The 21,185-nt window shown below is 39.2% G+C and overlaps 1 protein-coding gene and 1 non-coding gene across 3 annotated transcripts; both read right to left on the reverse strand.

Annotated features, from left to right (window-relative positions):
- Positions 1-457: 457 nt before the first annotated feature.
- Positions 458-7,609, reverse strand: TMEM254 (transmembrane protein 254). Of its 2 annotated transcripts, none has more exons than XM_069068358.1 (4): positions 7,428-7,609; positions 4,406-4,509; positions 3,954-4,013; positions 458-2,464 (listed from the first exon to the last, which is right to left on the reverse strand). In XM_069068358.1, exons 1-4 carry the CDS (start codon positions 7,515-7,517, stop codon positions 2,332-2,334), a joined length of 387 nt encoding a protein of 128 aa, XP_068924459.1. In that variant the 5' UTR covers positions 7,518-7,609; the 3' UTR covers positions 458-2,331. The 2 variants fall into 2 exon arrangements, with proteins under 2 accessions (XP_068924459.1, XP_068924457.1); XM_069068356.1 differs by lacking the exon at positions 7,428-7,609 and adding an exon at positions 7,141-7,330.
- Positions 7,610-11,695: 4,086 nt separating this feature from the next.
- LOC138146495 (U6 spliceosomal RNA) lies at positions 11,696-11,802 on the reverse strand. The gene has a single exon (XR_011164498.1). It is a non-coding gene; the product is annotated as a U6 spliceosomal RNA (small nuclear RNA).
- Positions 11,803-21,185: the final 9,383 nt, after the last annotated feature.

Here is a 21,185-nt window from a genome sequence, read left to right on the forward strand (position 1 = left end):
CTCCAAGTGAAGTTTGATGTTCACTGTTCACTGCTAGGATGTTGAAGAAGGGATTCATGTATACAACATGTATGTGTGCATGTGTGTGTATGGATCATAATAATACAAATGAAGATAACAGTGAAAGGCTATAAAACTCTGGTGAAATACACAATCCAAGCTAACAATAATCATGAAAAAATAATGCTGAAAAATCACTAATAATTAGATAAATGTAACATTAAATAATCCTGAGGTTCTACCTAACAACTATCAGACGGCAAACACACACACACACACACACACACACACACAGGAAAATGACAAATATTGGAGGGCAAGTGCACTCCACTGCTGGTAGAGTTGTGAATTGGTCCCACCATTTCAGAAAGCAATTTCCAATTATGCTTCAAATTTTATTAAACTGTGCTCTTTGATCCAGAAATTCCACTATTAGGCATATTGCTCAAAGACAATCTTTTTCTTTAAAATAGGTTTAATAAAAAGACCCATTACAGACAAAAATGTTTATAGGACTTCTTTTTGTAACAGCAAATAGAAATTAAAGGGGTGTCAATCAATCAGTGAATGGCTGTACAAATTATGATATATAAATATAATGGTACAATTGTATCATAAGAATCATGGGGCAGCTAGGTGGTGCAGTGAATAGAGCACCGGCTCTGGAATCAGGAGGTACTGAGTTCAAATGCGGCCTCAGACACATAACACTTACTAACCATGTGACCTTGGGCAAGTCACTTAACCACAATTGCCCTCGTTTCCCCCCTCCAAAAAAAGCAAAAAAAAAAAAAAAGAAATAATAAAGGTAATGGTTTCAGGGTGACACCTGTGTAAACTAATACAGAGTGAAGTGAGCAGAACCCAAAGCACAATTTATACAATCACACAATATTGTAAAGACAATTTCAGAAGATTTAAGACATTTGATCAACATAATGATTAACCATGATTTCAGAAGATAGCTGATGAAGCATGCTACCCACCTCTTGAGAGAAGCAACGGATCCAAGGTGTGGAATGAGATGGTTATTTTGGAACATAGCCAATGCAGGAATTTGTTTGGCTTGACTATGCATATTTATTATTTTTCCCCATTTAATAGTATCTTATTTTTTCAAATTATATGTAAAGACAGTTTTCAAAATTCACTTTTATAAGATTACTTTTTTCTCCTTCGCCCCCTCCCCAAGATTGCAAGCAATTTGATATATACATGTGCAACATATTAAACATTTCCACATTAGTCATGTTGTGAAAGAAGAATCAGAACCAAAGGGAAAAACCACAAGAAAAAACAAACAAAAAGAATAAAATTAGTCTGCTTACATCTGCATTCAGACTCTATAGTTCTTTCTCTGGATGTTGAGAGCATTTTCCTTCATGAGTCTTTTGGAACTTTCTTAGATCATTGCATTGCTGAAAAGAGCCAAGTCTATCAAAGTTAATCACTGCACAATGCATATTTATTATAAAGAAGAAGAGGTAGGAAAGAGAAGAGGAAAGATTAAGGCTCCTTTCCTTGCCCCTCAAGTGAGAACAGAAGGAAATCCAAAATTAATCACAGACCAGCAGAACTGCTTTGAAATTTATATTTTGAATTTTTTTTACAAAAACAAGCTCTACATAATCAATTCACAATTTTATATATAACGCTCTCCTCCTGTTCCACAATGTATATGGAAATGCTAATTTTGTGTTTGTAAAGTTGAGAATTTAAAAAAAAACATCATTACATATAATCCCTTCATTTTACAGGCCCAGAAGCAACTGACTTTTGTATGTGTCTCATCTCTTCTACTAGACTGTAAAGACCCTGAAGGGATTTAGTTAGTTGTGTCCCACTCTTTGCAAACCCCATTTAGGGTTTTCTTGGCAAAGATACTATAGCAATTTTCCATTTCCTTCTCCAGCTCATTCTACAGATCAGGAAACTGAGGTAAGTGACTTGGGGTAGACACAGGGTTAAGTGACTTGCCTAGGTCCATAGAACTAGTAAGTGTCAAGTATCTGAGGTTAGATTTTAACTCAGGTCCTCCTGACTCCAGGGCCAGCACTCTAAACATGTCTAATTTGTACTATGCCCTGAACACTACAGTTATTCAATAAATGTCTGTTGAGCTACATAGAATTCAATAAACTAGTCAGGCAGACTTTGCTCAGAGGTGATAAAAATCAGTTATTGTACATGATGATGCAAGACTTTTAAGGTCAGAGAAAAGGAACCAAATATTCACAGTATAGACTTTTTCTGAAACAAACAAGAAAACACTAAATTAAAAGAAAAATTAGACAAAGTAGGAATGGATATACAATGTACAAACAACTCATTTTATTTCTTCTTTACTTTTTTTTTGTGATGGTAAGGTTTATATGCAAGTAGGACAGAGAGAGAAGCAATCCCAAAGAGGAATGTTTGCAGGAACCATAGCAGTCGAGCCTGGCCATTTGTGATACCTTTTTTACTGCATGGGAAAAAGAGGACAACATTAGAAACATGGTCATTTTCATTTGTATAAAGGGTTCTACACCCAATAGTTAGGATTCCTTTATAAACATAATGATGCAAATGAAAGCAGCATTCACTCTACAGAGATTAATGATACCAATTCAATTTGTATTTTCTTGGCCATATTTTAGATAGAAAAAAAAAAAGATTAGATGAAAGCCACTTTGAATTTTTTTTTTTTACAGCCCCATATTTTGTCCAGGATGTATTTTTAAAACCAATATACTGGGATATGTGATGATCTGGGCATGGTTTATCTGTAAAATCTGCTAGTGCCACTTGTCCCTACTTGTTTGAACCATTTGATAATTTCAAGAGATTTTCATAACCAGATAACCTGGTCACACAGGGTATCTCTATTACAGATGTAACCATAAAGTCCTGAGTATACAGGAACACTATGTCTTGTTCTTTTTCCATATTCTAATAAAATGAACAATGTGACTCTAAAATGCTAACTTCTCAAGTGGTTAAAAACATTTTTTCTTAATATGTGGCCTAGCAAATTGTGGGAAGCACGTGGCCTAAACCTAATTTATGATGTGAGGTGATGATGGCTCACCAAGAAAGAAAGAAAGGAAGAAAGGAAAGAAGGAAGAAAAAAAGGAATAAAGGACAGGAAGAAAGAGAAAGAAAGGAAGGAAGGAAGGAAGGAAGGAAGGAAGGAAGGAAGAAAGAAAGGAAGGAAGGAAGGAAGGCAGGAAGGAAGGAAGGAAGGAAGGAAGGCAGGAAGGAAGGAAGGAAGGAAGGCAGGAAGGAAGGAAGGAAGGAAGGAAGGGAGAAGAAAAAAGAAAGGAAGGAAAGGAGAGAGAAAGGAAGAGAGAAAAGAAGAAAGATGGGAGAGAGGAAAGGATACAAGAAGGAAGAAATGAGTAAAATAGAGAAAGAGAGGGAGGAAGAAGGAAAGAATCAAAGAGAAAAACAAATCACTATTTAGTGACTTCAAGCTATGAATAGTCTGCAGCTGTACCAATGCTAAAATATAAAAAATCATTGCTAGATTGACTCCTAAATCAAATAGCTTTTTCAAATTTTGTCCAAAATAGCTATTATCTTGAAAAGAACTTAGGCTTCCATTCTTCACCCATAGTCTTGACTGGTCAAAGACAGTATAAAAGAAAGAGCACTGGATTTGGAGTTGAGTACCTGGGTTCATATCCCTGTTCTGCTACTTGGTAAATGTATGACATTTAGTCACATCTCTTAATCCTTTTCTGGCCTCAATTTCCTCACTGGTAAAATGAGTGGGTTGGATTAGATAACCTCTAAATTCTCTGATCATTTTAGATGACCTCTAACCTCCCCTCACAACACTGATCTTTATCCTTCATGTCAGAAGAATTAACTGAATCGTCTAAGAATAGCTCACTTTAACTTGGTTTATTTCCAATTTCAATGAACTAAAGAAAAGGAAGGAAGTAGGAAGAAAATCCCGACCCACTTACTTGCACAGTATTATTGCATATACCGCTTCTCCCACGTGAATCAACCAGGCAAGCCAATAACTAAAACAGAAAACCAGTGATGATTTTAGATGAACTGTTTCTAATAAGTTAATCCTGTCACAGAAATTCAAAAGGAAAGATGCTAGCTAATTGGGAAGTAGATGTTGGTCAAAGATTGAAATGCAGAAGACCAGTGATACAGGCCTTCCAGATTTCCATGAGTCTCTCTAAAATACTATATGGTCCGGGCTAGAAGGTTCAGTGAATAGAGCACTGGCCCAGGAGTCAGGAGGACTGAGTTCAAATCTGGCCTCAGACACTTAACACTTACTAGATGTGTGACCTTGGGCAAGTAACTTAACCCCAACTGCCCTGCCTTTGCCCCTCCAAAAAAAATAAATAAAAATACTGCATGGTCAACATCTGTTTTTTTCCCCCCAGATCTCACTTACCAATAATGCATAAGTTGGAGATGGTTATCCACTAAGTACCTAGTAAAGAGTCCCAGAGGTCCAAGTTTCTGATAGGGGATGCTCTGAGGCCAGAAAACTACCCACTGAAAAAGAAGCAGAAAAGGAACAGAATACACATAGGTCACCTGATACCATGGAAACTTTCCCTTTTAAGAGACCTGCTGTAAAAGAATCCTTGTTCTACAAAGCAGGAACTGCCCCGTATCTGTATTTTGAAAGGCACCTAGCCAACTGAGCTCAACCAACATACATCAGATCACCACAGAAATCTTGAAAAAAAAATCCATTAGGTCCCAACTCGTTTGTCCCAAATTCCAAAAGTCCAGCAAAAGGGGAACACTATGTATCTGGTTTGACTTCTAGGTACCCATGGAAAAGTGGAAACTTGAAAATGATAGAGACCAGAACTACTAAATTTGATGATCCTAAGTAACTCTCCAGAAGAGTAGTTGTTAACCTGCATAATATTCTTTCCAAAAGAGATCATGACTTTGATATTATAAATGCTACTGCTTCCATGAAATTTCCACCTGTAACTACCTTTTCTACCCTCAAACTTCACCAAGTATTTTATTTTTCTATCTAACTGGTGCACCATCAAGATAACTGTGTACTTGTTTGCTTCTGAAGGTGTCTTAAGGCCATGTAGACTATGAGATTCATGGCTGGGCCTATTGTATCTTATCTAAATTGTACACGTCCCTCACAACCTAGTACAATGTTCTAAACACAACAGGAACTCAGTGTTTGTTAAACTGAACATAATTCACATTTCTTCCATTTCTTTTTCCCGTTTGTAAGACTAGGGTATTGGAAGATAAATGAGTTACAATTTAATGTTATAACTGTCTCATATTATTTTGAACATCTCTCTCCTTCTGAACACAAGATGGCTGCTAGTTCCAGACCTTACTTTGTGGCTCTCCTTCAGCCCCCAATTCAGTCATTGACTTAAATGTAATCTCCCTTTCCTATGCTATGGCCTGCCATGGTGTTTATCCCTCCTTAGTGAAATGACTTCTGAAATTCCAGTTTTCCCAAAGCATGGTAAAAGAAAGTGAGAGCATCCACAAATCCTACCCTGTCCTAACATGAAATTCCAGCCAGTCCTCCTTCCTTATTCTACCTTGTTAAGTAAACTTCCATTCCACCAAATACTATTATCACAGTATAAAAAGAGGCGCAACAAAAACATCTTTAGATGCCGGTTCCACTGTCTATTACACTCTCTAAAGTCCTTAGCATAGCATTCAAAGCCTCCATAGTCTGACCCCGCCTACTTTCTGGGCATTATAGCCTTTTCCCCTTTTAACAATCAATGGCCTTACTTATGATATTTCTTGTGACTTCACTTTTGATTGTTCCATCCTCCTTTCCTGCCAAATCCCACTCTCTCCAGAATCCGTTCATCCTTTATGGCCTGAGTTAAGACTCGATTATCTCCTCCATGAAGATGTTCCAGACAAATTTTTTCCTCCTCTGCCTCATGTGTGGGCTACTATATCAGATTTGCTGCAAAGAGTCTTTATTTTATTCCCTCATCACCTACCTCTAACTGCCTCATGAATCTTCAAACGACCTTGTCTCATCTTCCAGCTTCATGGACCTTAGAATAACCTTGCCCCAAACCACTCCCTTTCCAGGTCTGAAAGCCCTATCACATCGATTCTGCCACTGCTCCTGGCCAGGGCATATATTTTGTCATTCCCCTCCTCCCATTAGCATGTAAGCTCTTTAAGAATAGGGAATGTCTTCTCTTTTGCTTTTGTATCCTCAGCATTTAGCACTGTGCTTGCACATAATATTTCTTCTTTGTCCTTCCTTTTGGAAGAGGACATATGTCGACATGGGGTGACGTCTTGACTTGCCAAGTGATTTCATTTAAGTGAGGCAGAGTTTCACGAAGTCATCAGCCTCATACCTAATAAAATCTTTTTATTCATTCTTCCATTCATTCATACTGTGAACTCCTGTATTGGTCATCTGGTACTCCAGTAAAGCTTTCTTGGCATGTGTCTTGTCTCCCTAATCTGCCTACCCCATTTGAGAGCTGAGAACAAATGGTTTAAACTTGTGGCTGCTATTAGAAGGTAAGGGTCAGGCGGCAGGACTGGGCAAGCAGGCAAGGTGTTGCCTCCACAGCAATGGTTTACACAAACTAAGGTTGTCTCCCCTATTAAACTGTAAGTCTGCTAAGAGCTGCTGCCTTTTCCTTGCAGCTCACTGCCTGGCAAATAGCAGGCTCTTACTATGTGCTTATTGCTTAACTGAATGCTGAGAAATCCATTCCTTCACAATCACCCTGTTAAGCAAGTACTGCAAGGACTTCCATTTTACAGGTAAGGGAAGCTAGAGTTTGAATTACGTTAAAATCAGATCAACAAGCATTTATTAAATGCCCACTCAGTGCACAAAGGGGTCTTGTTCAGGATTATGCAGCCAGTGCCCCTATCCCCCCCTCCCAAACTCTAGCCTTCTCATTCCAAGTCCCGGGTGAGTGTTTACACCCGCTGCTACTCAACCACCAGACGCTGGTCCAGCCCGACCACCCCATCTCCATCCAGACTCCTGTCACTTAGGCAACACAGGGATGGGAGGGGGAGGAAAGGGAAGGTAGATACCCGCATGCGCACAAACCTCAAGCAATGCAAGAGGAGAGGAAACCAGTGCGTCTGCGCCTCTCGGACGACTTTTAAAATTCCATCAATCCTTACCGCGAAGTATCCCAGACCTATGGCGGTGATCACCATGCCCACCGGGCTGCCCCTCCGGAAGTAATCACCAGCCAGCTCCGAACCTTTCTTTTTCTTCTCCTCCATCCTGAAAGCTTCGTCAGGGCAGGGCACGGCTCCCGCCCCCCTAGCTAAAGAAAAGTGGACTAACCCGTTCCTGGACTGGAGGGCGCATGCGCAAAGGCTCGGGCATTGGGAGGGGGAAGTGAGGCAGAAAGTGCCTGCGCTCCTCTCTTTTGGGGCTCCTTACTCCCTGCAGCCCCACTCACCGTGTAGTAACCGAAGGTTACTATGATCACTACAAACCAGATGAGGCTGCCTCTCTTGAAGTAGGCTGCACCTCTCCCCGCTGCCTCCATGGTCTCCAGGCCTTGCACAGTCCAGACCGGGTTGTGCAGAACATGGGAAAGAAAGTGGATGCGGGGCGGAGCCTGGGGGCGGAGCTGGGCACCCCCTGCAGACCATGTGAAAGATGCTTGTGCACACAGCGGAATCTGGGGTACGGCCACACCCCCTCATACACGTAATCCACCCCCTAGGTCAATGCACACACGTGCACGAGTGTACACGCGCACACGCAGGAGTGTACGTACATATATGCACACGTGTGCATGAGCACACACATGCATGGGTGTAATGCACACACGTGCATGTATGCATGCACGCATGTGGAGGGTGCAGACCAAGCATGATTCTACAAGTGTCAAAACTATCAATACTATAGACTATGGGTTTAGGGCACGATTACTAATATTAACTTTAATATTCTTTTAGAACCTTTCCAATTCTCCATGCTCATTCAAAGATTACTGGCTCACCAATCACACCTACCAGTTTCCTTAATACCTTATGAATGTAATTTGGGGTTGGTGACTTTCAATGACTCAAAGGATCATACATTTAGATGTGGAAGCGACCTCTGAGGCCATCAAACCTAACCTTTTTTTGTTACGGGGGAAACTGAGGCACAGAGACATTAAGTGCCTTGCTCAGGGTCAGAAAGCTAGTAAGCATCTGATATGGAATTGAAACCAAGTTCTTGCTCATCATAAGATCAGGGCTCTACTTAATATACCCTGTATCAAGCATAGTTAGGTACTCTCATATTATTAAAATTAAATAGAATTTAAAATAAATCTTATCCTGAAGGAGCTGATGGCGAGTCAACAGAGGCTGCCAAAGATAATTTAAGCTGTAACCTGATTTAATTTACCTACATGGTCTGTTTAACAAGATTCATTTCCTTAAGGAATGTATAAGATTATGACTTTGCTTAACTAAGTTTGCTCAACTTTTATGACATTGAAGGAAGAATAAGATTGTGAATTTGTCTCTTTCTTAAAAAAAAAAAAAAACACCAAAACTTTTTGTGATGCCTGTGACCCTACGTGTTCTTTCGGTGTCTGAGGAATCTCCTTGTATTGTGTCATGCTTTTGTTTTCTGGTGAAAGTCAAAGTCCCCTGATGATTACCCAATTTGATACCTTTGACTCTGAGCTGTCACCTATCTGGTCCCTATTATTCCTTTTCAAATTTTCTTTTTGGAGGGGGGAGGGCAGGGGAACTGGGGTTAAGTGACTTGCCCAAGCTCACAAGGCTAGTAAATGTTAAGTGTCTGAACCACATTTGAACTCAGGTCCTCCTGACTCCAGGGCTGGTGCTCTATTCACTGCTCCACCTAAGCGCCCCGACCCCATTACTCCTTAAAGGGATTCTATTGAGCTCTTCCTAAGATGAGCAATGAAGGAAATGCCTTCACTGACTCAGGTTATTTTAAATCTTAGCCTAACTATTCTGTTTCTGTAATTGTGCTTCCACTAGTATAGGAATGTTGGGCCTAAAGCCTTAAAAGGTGGAAAGTACGGGGAAATTTTAAGACATTGTTTGAATTTACTTAAAATTTAGTTTAATTTAAAATTTAATTTAGTTAAAAAACCAGACCTTTTCCTTAGAGACCAGATTTGTTTGGTGCTTACCTCAGGACCTCTGTTGACTAGATACTCAATTAGATTCGAAGATTGATATAAAGAATGTAAGAAGTTTTCTCCCATTATACATCTCAGGTAATCTACATGTCTTGTCGGGGATCTGCCTCCATGCTGTCCAATCAACTAAAGGAGACAGATTAAGTGACTTGTCCAGATTTGCTTAGGCTGAATTTGAATTTAGGTCTCCTTGACTCCAGAATCAGCGATCTGCACTGCACCATCTAAGTGCCTCTGATGGCCCAGAATTGGAAAAGACTTGGGGCAGGGAGATTAACCAGAAGGTTGTCAAAACACACCATGTGTGAGGTTATGAGGGCCTGTATGATGATGGTGGTAGAGCAGACAAGGGAGTGTAAAGTCAAAATGTTAGGAAGGTAGAAAAGAAGAGAAAGTCCAGGATGATACCTAAGTTACAAATCCCCCCTCCCCCCAGATATATAACATTACAAAGGAAAACAATTATATTTAAATACTTATCAAAGTCTTTTTAAAAAACAATTTCAAGTACCCTACATTAAGAAATCCCAGGTAAATGTTTATTGATTGTTTGACTGGTATAAACTCTTATCATTTCTAAGACACTAACTTGGTAGCCCTAATAGTTCCTGTAATATTGAAACCTGAAATTTAATTCTGTGTGTGGGACCAAACACCAAGTTAATGTTGCAAAGAGGACTCTACTGAATCGAAAGAACCATATAGATACAAGAAAATATAATACAAGGTAAATTGAGGTAGAAGAGAACAATTACAAATGGAGAGTTCAGGGAAGACTTTGTGGGGGACAGGGTACCTGAGCTGAACGATGGGTTAGGGAACAGTCAGTTCAGTTTGGCTTTAATTTAGAGCTGATGAAAGGAGAATATGAAACAAAACTGTCCAAAGAGGAGAAAGACTGTAGAGGAAATTAAATACCACCCTCTCTCCAAAGGTTTGTATTTTGCTCTACAAGCAATGGGCAAGCTCTGAAAGATTTTGTACAGAGGAGTAATCTGGTTAGATTTCTGAGGCAGCAAGATTATTTTAGAAGCTCTGTGAAAAACAGCTTGGAAAGAGGAGAGATTAGAATTAGGGGACTAAGAGAATTAGGAGGCTGTCATATTCTAGGGGACAGGTGATAAGAACCTGAAGGAGGATGGTGATCATGACTACAGAGATAACACAGACCAGAGGGTTGTGGCAAAGAGAGAATAGCAAGCAACAGCTAGCTGCCACCAACAATAACTGGCTGATTTTGCACCCAAGGCAAGATTATACAATTTCTCACACACATAATCATCCTAATGGCCTGGCATGGTATTTTTCTGTTCTTCATTGCCCACTAGAAGTAAGTGACCCTCATTCCCCCAAATCCAGAGATTCCAGATTCCAAAGAATTCCAGAGAATTCAGAGAAAGATTCCAGAGAATCCAAATTCCCCCAAATCCAGAGAAGATTGAGTACTTGGAAGCAAGGGTGGAGTGCTTAATCGCTTCTAAAAGAAAAAAAGTAAATTTTAATATATCTGGTATTGTTTGGCCAGTGCCAGTATTCGAACATGAGAAAAAGAAAAGAAAAAGGAGCAGAAATGAGAGGGTTGGACTTAATGGCCTCTAAAGTCTTTTCAAGCTCTAAGTATAAATAGAACTATAACATTGTGAGCTGGAACAAAGAAATCAACAACAATTGAATTAATTTTAAAAAAGATTTTGGTCTTTATTAATTTGTTTGTTTACTTTTAGTTTACAAGATTCAATTCCACAATTCCTTGAGTTTCAAATTTTCTCTGCCTCCCTCCCCCCCCCCCCCATGGAAGCATACAATCAAGTATAGGATCTGCAAATACTTTCACATTAGGCATTAGTCAGGTTATAAAGACGAACTGTATCAGATGGAATGAACAATGGGAAAGAAGAAACAAAACCAAACAAGAAAAAGAAAAAGATCAGACAGTTTGCTTCAATCTGGATTCAAACTCAGTTCTTTCTAGTTCTTTCTCTGCATGTAGACATCTCTCTTCATCATGAGTCTTTTGGAATTGACTTATAACCCTGGATTGCTGAGAAGAGTCCTGTCTATCAAAGTTGGTCGTCACACATACTTTGTGTCTGTAATTGTGTACAAATTTCTCCTGGCTCTACTCTTCTCACTCAGCATCAGTTCCTATAAGCCTCTCCAGGTAAATAGGAAGTCCACCTGCTCCTCATTTCTTATAGCACAATAGTATTCCATTACATGCATATACCACAGCTTGTTCAGCCATTCCTCAGTTGATGGGCACTCCCTTAATTTCCAATTCTTTGGAATTTTTTTTTTTTTTGCAAATTTAATTTTAAATTTAATTTAAAATTTAATTGCAAATTCTTTGGAAAAAGCTGCTATAAATATTTTTGTAAATATGGGTCTTCCTATGACTTCTATGATCTCTTTGGGATACAATCCTAGAAGTGGTATTTCTGGGTCAAAGGGTATGAAATTATTTATAGCCTTTGGACATAATTTCAGATTGCTCTCAAGAAAGGTTGGATCAGTTCACAACTCCACCAACAATGCATTAGTGTTCCAATTTGAAAACTATGGAACTCTTCACGAATTTGCATGTCATCCTTGTGCAGGGATCATGCTAATCTTCTCTGTATCATTCCAATTTTAGTATATGTGCTGCTGAAGAGAGCACAATTGAATTATTTAAGGTCAATAAACAATTATTAGTTTGTTTTTCATTTCAACCTTTTGGGTCATTTATATGAAACTATATTAAATTTAACACTCTAGTACTAATTACTACCTTGCATTTCTGATGAGGCTCTGGGAGCCCCCTTGAGCTCTCCTTGAGTCCTTGAGGTACAGGCTCTGGGAACCCCCCTTGAACTCTGATTAAATCGTCTCATTTGATGAGACATCATATTAAAGTTGTTCAGTTATTTCAGATTCTCTGTGACCCCATTTAAGGTTTTCTTGGAAAAGATACCAGAGTGGTTTGCCATTTCCCTCTCCAACTTTATTTTACAGATGAGGAAACTGAGGCAAACAAGATCACACAGCTGGTAAGTATCTGAGGCCAGATTTGAACTCAGGAAGAGGAGTATTCCTGATTTAAGACCTAGCACTCTATCCACTGCATTTGCAGAGAGGTTAAGCAGGTGAAGGCTACTAGAAGGCTATTGGATTTAACAGTAAAGGGATCATTGGCAACCATGCAGAAATTAATTTTAGTTAACCAGCGACATCAGGAAACAGAATGAAGGAGCTGAGAAGGTAGTGGGGAGCCTCTTTCTAGGAAGTTGGCAATGGAAAGGAGAGCTAGGGATGATTGCTTGAAGGGATGGGCAGGAACTGGGGAAGTAGTTAATAGAGTGGTAGAAATTAAAGAAAAGAGAGAATAGGAGAGGGGAATGGTTGATGAGACAAGCTCTTGGAAAGGACAAGAGGTAATAAGATAAAAATTGGAGGTCTGGTCTTGGAAAGGAGAAAGACTATGTCCTGCTCAGAAACTGGAGTAAAGGAAGAGAGAATGGGTGAATATATATGGAAATTTCAAGGAGTAAAATTGGGGAAGGAAAGCACTCACAAGGGACAACCTCAATTATCTGCTTTAAAATGGAAAAGGGCACCAGTTGACAGATGAAGTGGGTGGGACTAGCCTCGGGGCAAAAAAGAAAAGATCTGGAATTTGGGAATAAGATAAGAATGAAAGGATTTCCGAAAAACTGAGAGTACTTAAGATTAGATAAAACGAATTTGTAACGGATCTGTCCCTTGGCAAAAGGAGGGGGCGACTATGCTTTTTGAAATTCTAGAATGAAAGTTAGATGGTAGGATTGATCAAAGGTTCAGAATTAGCCAAGACCTAAGAAAGGAAAGACAAGGAGCCTAGGGAGTAAAATGAGGAGGAGAATTTATAATTGAATTGTTTAATAGGAATACAAGATGATGAAGAGAAGAAAAGGAATGCTATTGAAGAGATTGGTGGTTTTAATGAAGGAAAACAATAGTATAAGGAAAAATGAAATAGATGAAAAGATGGCAGGACAAGTGATTATGAACAGTTTGGAATTATGAAGGTCCTAACAGTTGTGTGTGATTGTAAAAAAATTTAAGGCATGGATATTTATGAGGATTCTTATTCTCATTTTCCAAATGAGGAAACTGAGGCACAGAGAGGATAAGCCATTGGCTCCAGGGTACTGAGCTAAGCACAGGCATTAAACAACATGGAACATGAAGTACCTAGTTCTAAGATCCTGTGCTAGGCAAAGGGAATATGAAAACCAAGAGGAAACTGTTGGTCCTCCAGTAACCTTCTCAGAATAATGTTTTTACTGTATTAGATAAAACATAGAGGATCGCAAAGGAAACCAAAGTTAGTTTTAAAAAAAAAAACGATGTAATTCTTTCTCATCCAAGTTCATGGACCCCTTCCTCCTCTCCTGATCTTTCCAAGTTAAGAGCCTCAGGTTCTTATCTAAAAATAATAATAATCAATCTACAATGCCCAACAAACATCTAAATAGAAAAGTTTTTAACTTGCTCTTACTTTTGTCAGAAGAATAAGAAAGGATTTCTGAAGTTATGCCTCAGATAATTTTATTTAGAGGTTTTAAGAATTCTAAGCAGTGTTTCTTGTCAAAAATCATTTTTCCTCCTGTAAATTCTTCTTCAAGCTAAGGAAGAAATCCCTTTGCAACTTACCTCTTTCAGAGAAAGAATGATTTATTTAAATTTATTAGCCCTTCCATTATGCTAACCAAGGTAGATAAACAATGATTCAGGTCACCATTAGCAGCAAACATTTACTAACCATACCCCTTTTACTTATTCCACTTCTTGGAGTTCTTAACTCAGAAAAGCTCCTTATTCTTTTTTAGGTATAGTGAAAAAATCTTAAATTTGTGTTAGGTACTAATCTATTGCCAGAAAAAAAAAATGATGCTGTAGCCCTGCTGTTAGTAAAAATGTGTTCTTCCCAATAGTATTAAGGAAATGAAATCAAAATGATTTCCCTGAAGAAGGTGCCTTCTACTTAGTGTGATACATTTCCTTGAGACAGCAATGTCAGTGCTTCAAAAACTCACACAAGGAAAAGAATGATACAGACATGTACAACAATTAGAAGTTTGCAAAACACTTCACTTTATCTCATTCAGTTCTCACAGCAACCTTGGGGGTAGTAGGGAGGCACTCTGGGTCCTCTCCCAGAATTGGATTTGGAGATACAATTTCCATATACATCCCTTTTCTTAAGCTTGTGGGAGCCTCAGATGCCAACTTTTTGGCTGTGTGGATTGTCTGGCTCTTCTATTTTGAAACCAAACCTAAGAGGGGAGAAGAAAGATAATGATATCCATTAACATGACTTCAATTTTATTTTTATCTTGTCATAAATATGGGTGTTTTTGTTTCCTTAAAGTGGTATTGCTTATCACTACTATGCTGTTTCCCAAAGAGATTAAAAAAATGGGGAAGGGGAGGAAAGACCTATTTGTACAAAATATTTATAGCAACTCTCTTTGTGGTGGCAAAGAACTGGAAATTTCAGTGATGCCTATCAACTAGGGAATGACTGAGTAAGTTGTGGTGTATGATTATGATGGGATACCACTATTCTGTAAGAAAAGATGAGCTCCGGCAATGCAGTGATCTAAGACAATTCCAAAAGATTCATGGTCCAAAAGACCATCCACATCCAAAGAAAGAACTATAGAGTATGAATGCAGACTGAAGCATAGTATTTTCTCTCTTTTTCTTTCTTGTGGTTTTTCCCTTTTGTCCTGATTCTTCTTTCACAACTTGACTAATGTAGAAATATGTTAAATATGACTGTACATGTATAATCTATATCAGACTGTGTGCCGTCTTGGGAAGGAGGGAGGGAAGGGAGAGGAAAAAAAATTTAGACTCAAAATCTTATAAAAGTGAGTGTCAAAAACAAAAAATAATGAATGAATGAATAATTAAAAAAAAGAAATGAAGAGCTCAATGATTTTAGATAAACTTGGAAAGACTTGCACAAAATAAAGAACGAAATAAGCAGAACCAAAAGAACATTGTATACACTAACAATGATATTATTTTAAGAATGACTTTGAGCAAATAAGTTATTTTGATCATTACAAATACCCAAATTAACTATAAAGGATATACGAAGAAGCTATTTACATCCAGAGAAAGAACTGATAGACGTGTATATATAGAATAATATTAATTACATATACATGTGTATATACCTGTTTATGTCTAATGATAGCAATCTTTATGTGTGGGGAGAGGGAAGAGCAAAAAGGGAAAGAAAAATAAATTCACTTGATAATTGGGTTGTAGGTTTGAAAGAAACATTAAGTTGTTCATTGTAGATTTGGAGTTTCATGTGTAATCATCTGTTTTTTTAGTACTATGTTATGGAAATGTTTGTTTTATTCCGTAAATTAAAAAGAAAATAAATTAAAATGAAAAATCACAGTCTCATGGTAGATTTCCTTTGAATAAAAGATTACAATTTTAAAGTACTTATGAAACACTCACTTAAGAACTGTGTATTTTATGGAATTGGGAACACAAGTCAATTTGCACACATTCTCTTGGGGTAGAGTTGGGGGGAAATGCAAAGATAAGAATTTCCGGAGGGAGAGTGTCTTACTATCTTTCAGTGATCAGTGAAAGGTCTTGTGGCATTTAAGGTGAATGAAGCCTTGTCATTTTCCCCAGACTAGTCCTCTTAATTCAGCTTTCAGCCTTGTAAAACAAGGCTTCAAACTTGTAGGGGATAGAGACTGGACTTGGGAATTCACTCATCTAGAGAATTCCCAGATGAAGAAGTTTTGTCTAAAAAATAAGATAAGTTAGCACACTCTCTTCACTTTATAGTTTTAGCCTCTTATAGCTTTCCTGTTATCAGGCTTTTGTAGGTTCTTTTGACCAAAGTCAACTTTGTTGTGGTTGTGGTTCAGTCATTTTTCAGTCCTGTCCTTCTCTTCATGATACCATTGGAGGTTTTCTTGGCAAACATACTGGAGAGGTTTGCCATTTTCTTCTCTAGGTAATTTTACAGATAAGAAAACTGAGGCAAACAGTATTGAGTGACTTTCCTGGGGCCACATAGCTAGTAAGTGTCTGAGGCAAGATTTGCATCCAGAAGATGAAACTGCCTGACTCCAGGTCCTTTATCCAGTGAGCCACCTAGCTACCCAATTTTCCTTCAAGCAAATTGTTTCATTGTTGGGTGGGGGGATTAAAATGAAGTTAACACCTACTTAGATAGAGGCCCCACCTTTCCATGCCAACCTTGGTTTTAGCCCAGCTAATAGATCTTAGCCCTTTGTGGGAGGGACTTATTCCTACATAAATGGTGAACCTGCCTTCAGAGAGCATCTCCAGAAAACAAAAGGAGGCAGGGCTCTTGGCTTCTATTGGTTGGAACTTGAAGGGATTGTTTAAATATCCCAAGCTTTACCTACTACCTTACTTCTTACCATTTGAATCTATCTGACCTTTTGACTCTTCAAGGAAGATGGACAACAATCCACCACCAGAGAAGAAGCTGGATTCCTTTAGTAAGTAACATGGACTTTGTCCTCAAAACCTGGCTGAAATTTACTTACTTTTCTCTGGGAATGATGGGAAACCTTCTTTATGGCATTTCTACAGTTTGAATGAATTTAAACTTCATTCCTTCATTTGGAGGAATAGTTTCTGAGTTAATTTTAGAAGACTTTTACTAGTTCAAATTTCCTCTCAGCTTTTGCTCTAGTGTGCAGTGCCATGCCCTTGGTCTTTGGGGGAAAAAGTGGTAATTGAATGAAGGGATGAGTCAAATGTCTTACTAAATCTATTGTAATTCTGTACAGTTGATTGTGATTCACTGGAAAATGAACATTGAGATTCACTGTAAAATGGAATCAATCTCTCTCCTCTCTTCTGCCTTGTTAATACTTTCTCCCTTCTCCAAATTATCCAGGACATGCTAATCAGTTTGCATATTATATACCCCAAGGAGAATTCAAACTCATAAAAGAAAGAATTGGTAAGATTATTTGGAAGAGGGTGCTTCCTATCCTTAGGGTTGAACTCAGCATCTTGAAGCAGTCAATACAAGCATTGCTGAAGGGGCATGAAAAATGCTCAAAAACATTTTTTTAAAAAATGATTGTTAAAGCATTCATTATTAATGAGAGACTACATCTGAATGATTCTCTTTTCCTGAAGAGTTGAAAAGGTAATATCCTATTATTCCAGTTAAGTAGAATACTTTACTACAATCTTATGGGATGAGTTTACATTACTTTTCAGAGGTTATATAGCAGATCATGATACATAGTAATGGTACACATTTATCTCTCCAGAGGGGGGGAAAAAGCAGAAGGGCTCAGTGAATGTAGAACTGGTTCCAGAGCTAGGAAGACCTGAACAATTAAAGATTTGTCTCTGAAATATATAAGTTGGGGTAAAGGAAGTATCAAACTCAAAACACTAACTGGGTGGAACTGTGGAAAATGCTGCATTCAGGAGTCAGGAAGACCTGAGTTGCCACCCTGTCTTTAATACTTATTTAGCTGTGTGACCCTGGGAAAGTCACTTCATTTCCCTTTGCCATCTGTAAAATGAAGATAGTAATAGTACCCAGAGGTTTTCTGAGGATATACTGAGATAATATTTGCTGGCTATTATGATAATTTAGTAGTTGTAGAAGTAATAGTAGAGAGATTTTCATTGGGAGTTTTCTACACACCAATGTAGTCCCAGAGATTTTAGGACTCTGTGTGTGTGTGTGTGTGTGTGTGTGTGTGCGCGCGTGCACGCATGTGTGTGTGTTCTTGGGAGTGTGATAGTTTAAGAAAAAAAAATTCCAAAGTTATCCTTAAATTGCTTAAAGGCACTAAATTTTATTTGTCTGTTTTCCACAACAACTTATTAAAATGTGTCATTTTTGTCGTTCAATTCTTCCTGGTTCCATTTTTTGGTTGTTGTTGTATTTTTTTTTTTTTGCAAAGACACTGGAGTGGTTTGCCTCTTCCTTCTCCAGCTCATTTTACAGACGAGGAACTGAGGCAATCAGGGTTAAGTGACTTGCCCAGGGTCACAAAACTAGTATCTGAAACCAAATTTGAACTCAGGAAGAGGAGTCTTCCTAATTCCAAGCCCATCTCTCTGTCTACTGCACTGCTTAGTTGCCCAAGCACAATACATGTAGCATTCAGAAGTCAGCTGAAGCCATCCAACGAGGAAGTGGCACAGACTGGTCTCCAGCTGAGCTCCTTTGACTTCATAACCTGAGTTGTTCCCATAGGGTCATTCTTCAGGGACACAGAGAAGTAAATACAAAGTTATTGTCGAGATGTAGAGAACATCAACCAGTTTGTGCCTATGGCAGTATGGCAGGAGGGCCTTGGGAAAGAGATGTGGTGCCGGAGCTGTCCTTGGAAAGAAGCCAGGGAGGGTAGGAAGATGAAAGGAAGATATATCTCAAACCTAGGAAAAAGTTTGTGTGAGGGCAAGGAGGCTGGAGATATAACACATGGAAACAAACTCAATCTGAAATGGGATCATAGATCTGGAGCTGGAAGAGAAATTAAGGGTCACCCAGGCCAATCCCATCATTTTGGAAAATGAGAGACCCTATGCTATAACTGATAACTGTTATAATATGGCATAACTGAAGGAGAGGGGGGCGAGGACTGAGTAAGGGAAGATCATTGCCTCCCAGAAGTGGGATGGTGAAGAAGGCAGTCATCATGAAGGAGGTGAAAAGGAAGGAAAGGTGTCAACTGCCAAAAGGTGGGGCAGGGGATTCCAGGTGCAGAGAATGCCTGACCAAAGTCACTGGGGTGGGAGAATGAGAGCCTGATTGTTCAGTTTGGCTAGAGAATGTAGGAGAGAGTTGGAAAGATGGGTTGGCTCCAAACTTTTTTATGACCTTGAATAGCAGGTTAAGGAATTTGGTTAGAAGATGACAGTAGATGGAGAAATGGAAAGAACTCTAGATGTCAGTATTCCAATTTCTTTTTACAGACTAGGAAACTATGGCCAAAGTAGTTAATTGACTTGCCACCAGGTTCAAATGCCTTTGCATTATTCCTTTTTCTCTCTGTAGGCTAGGAGGAGTGAATGAAAGGTTGGTGGGGGAGTTTTTTTTGGAGGGGAAGGGAAGACATAAGTAATGAAAAACTGAATTGGCTTGGAATTAGTAGAAATAGAAAAGAGAGAACAGATTTCAGGGGCACTAGATATCTAAGGATAGATTTTCTGCGATACTCAGAGTGCAGGAAGAAGAAAAGGCAACAGCAATGGGCAAAGGTAAGGAGAAAATCATGTTAGGGAAGCCAAGAGAGGGTGGATTGAAAAAGGCCCAGTTGTAGCCACCTCTGCAGAGAGGTGATCGAAGGCTCAGCGTCATTTATTCCAAATCTGATCTGGCAAGGGAAGGAAATGCTGCTGTTGCTGTAAACTAACTCTCCAATTCTCTTCCTCCTTTTCCCTTTAGATTACAGTTCTGGGTCAACAACAAGAAGAAAACGTACAGTGTTTACAAAAAAACAGCTAGATATTCTTAAGATCTATTTTCAAAATAACTCCTATCCAGGAATTGAAGAAAGAGAGGAACTTTCCATGTTGACCCATATTCCTGAGGCTCGAATACAAGTAAGTTGAGAACTCACATCTATATGTTTTCTAAATATATATATATGTGTGTGTATACATATATGTAGATAACTATATCTATATCTATTTATATATCTATTCTACAGAGTAAGAAAAGACCCAAGAATGGGTATGCTTCCAGGAAGAGTACAGAGGCCATTGGGGTCAAATAGGGTGGAGTGGGGATGTGGCTCTTGAGAAATGAAGTGGTGAGGTTTTTCTAAGTATATGTCTCCTTGAGGCTTTCTTTTAATCAGATAAAGAAATCTTCCCAAAAGAGAAATGTCTTACCAATTTGTCCTACCAACCTATCAGTTAAGAGTGATACCACTTCAGGAGCGGCTAGGTGGCGAAGTGAATAGAGCACTGGCTCTGGAGTCAGGAGGACCTGAGTTCAAATCCGGCCTCAGACACTTAACACACAAAACTAGCTGTGTGACTTTGGGCAAGTCACTTAACCCCAATTGCCCTCTAAAAAAAAAAAGAGTGATACCACTTTAAAGAAACAAACTTACCCCCTTTATATGGCAAGGTAAAAATAAAATTGAAGCCAGGTTAATAAACATCATGCCATTTCTTCTTCTCTTCACTCAGGTGTGGTTTCAGAACAGGAGAGCCAGACAATCTAAGCAACGAAAAAAGCGAACATCTGGGGTTTCCACCAGCTTAAGACAGATGCGCCTAGAAGATGTATCCCCAGGTTCAATTCTGGAAGAGGACTTCTCTGAGCAAAAACTTGCAATGCCCTGGCCTAGTCAGGAAGCTGGCCTAAGGAGTGGCTACTCCTTTGGGAGGAGGAGTGCAACTTCAGTCCCTGAGGCTCCTGGTTTAAGTGGAAATGGCATTTCTCAATTACCTTTTTTCTCCTCCCAAACTATGAGACCGTCAGCTGAACTTCAACCTTGCACCTTCCCCAGGCCAATGTCCCAAAGAAGCTCCAGTCAGCGGGCATCTTCCTGGGCCCTGCAGGGAACACAAGGGCCAGAGAACTATAACACACATCCCTCCTTTTATGGAGAAATGAAGCCACCACTGCATATTCAGGACCAAAGCTGGACAGTGAAACACTTATACTCAACGGATCACTCATGGCCTTTTAGGTATGCCGAGGAGCTCTCACATCAGCTGCAGCAGCCACACCCCTACCAGCCATCAACCCTGCAACCCTTGGTTCTCCAGGTCCCCAACTTTCAGGTACAACAGCTGACCTCCTCTCAACAGTTACAGAAGCTTCAAGACCAGACACTGCCACCACCACTGGTGAAGGAAGAAGAACAGTTATATGAATTATTCTGTTCTTTTAACCAACAAGAATTGCATCCCATTGATGTATCCAAAAGAAATGTTGGGCTTGAATCTACATTGCTTCTTCCTGATGGACATCTTCCTGCCCCACAGGGCCACCTGGGTGACCCCTTGAGAGAT

This window comes from Petaurus breviceps, unplaced genomic scaffold (genome assembly GCF_028583685.1).
Source record: "Petaurus breviceps papuanus isolate PSGF00001 unplaced genomic scaffold, PetGlider_PUasm1.0 90762, whole genome shotgun sequence".
Taxonomy (NCBI): domain Eukaryota; kingdom Metazoa; phylum Chordata; class Mammalia; order Diprotodontia; family Petauridae; genus Petaurus; species Petaurus breviceps.

Coding starts and splice junctions, on each gene's coding strand:
- TMEM254 (XM_069068356.1), bottom strand. CDS start 7,245: ATGGAGGAGAAGAAAAAGAAAGGTTCGGAGCTGGCTGGTGATTACTTC. Junction 4,510..7,140: donor TAGGTCTGGGATACTTCGCG/GTAAGGATTGAT, acceptor CTTCTTTTTCAG/TGGGTAGTTTTCTGGCCTCA. Junction 4,014..4,405: donor CTCCAACTTATGCATTATTG/GTAAGTGAGATC, acceptor TTTCTGTTTTAG/TTATTGGCTTGCCTGGTTGA.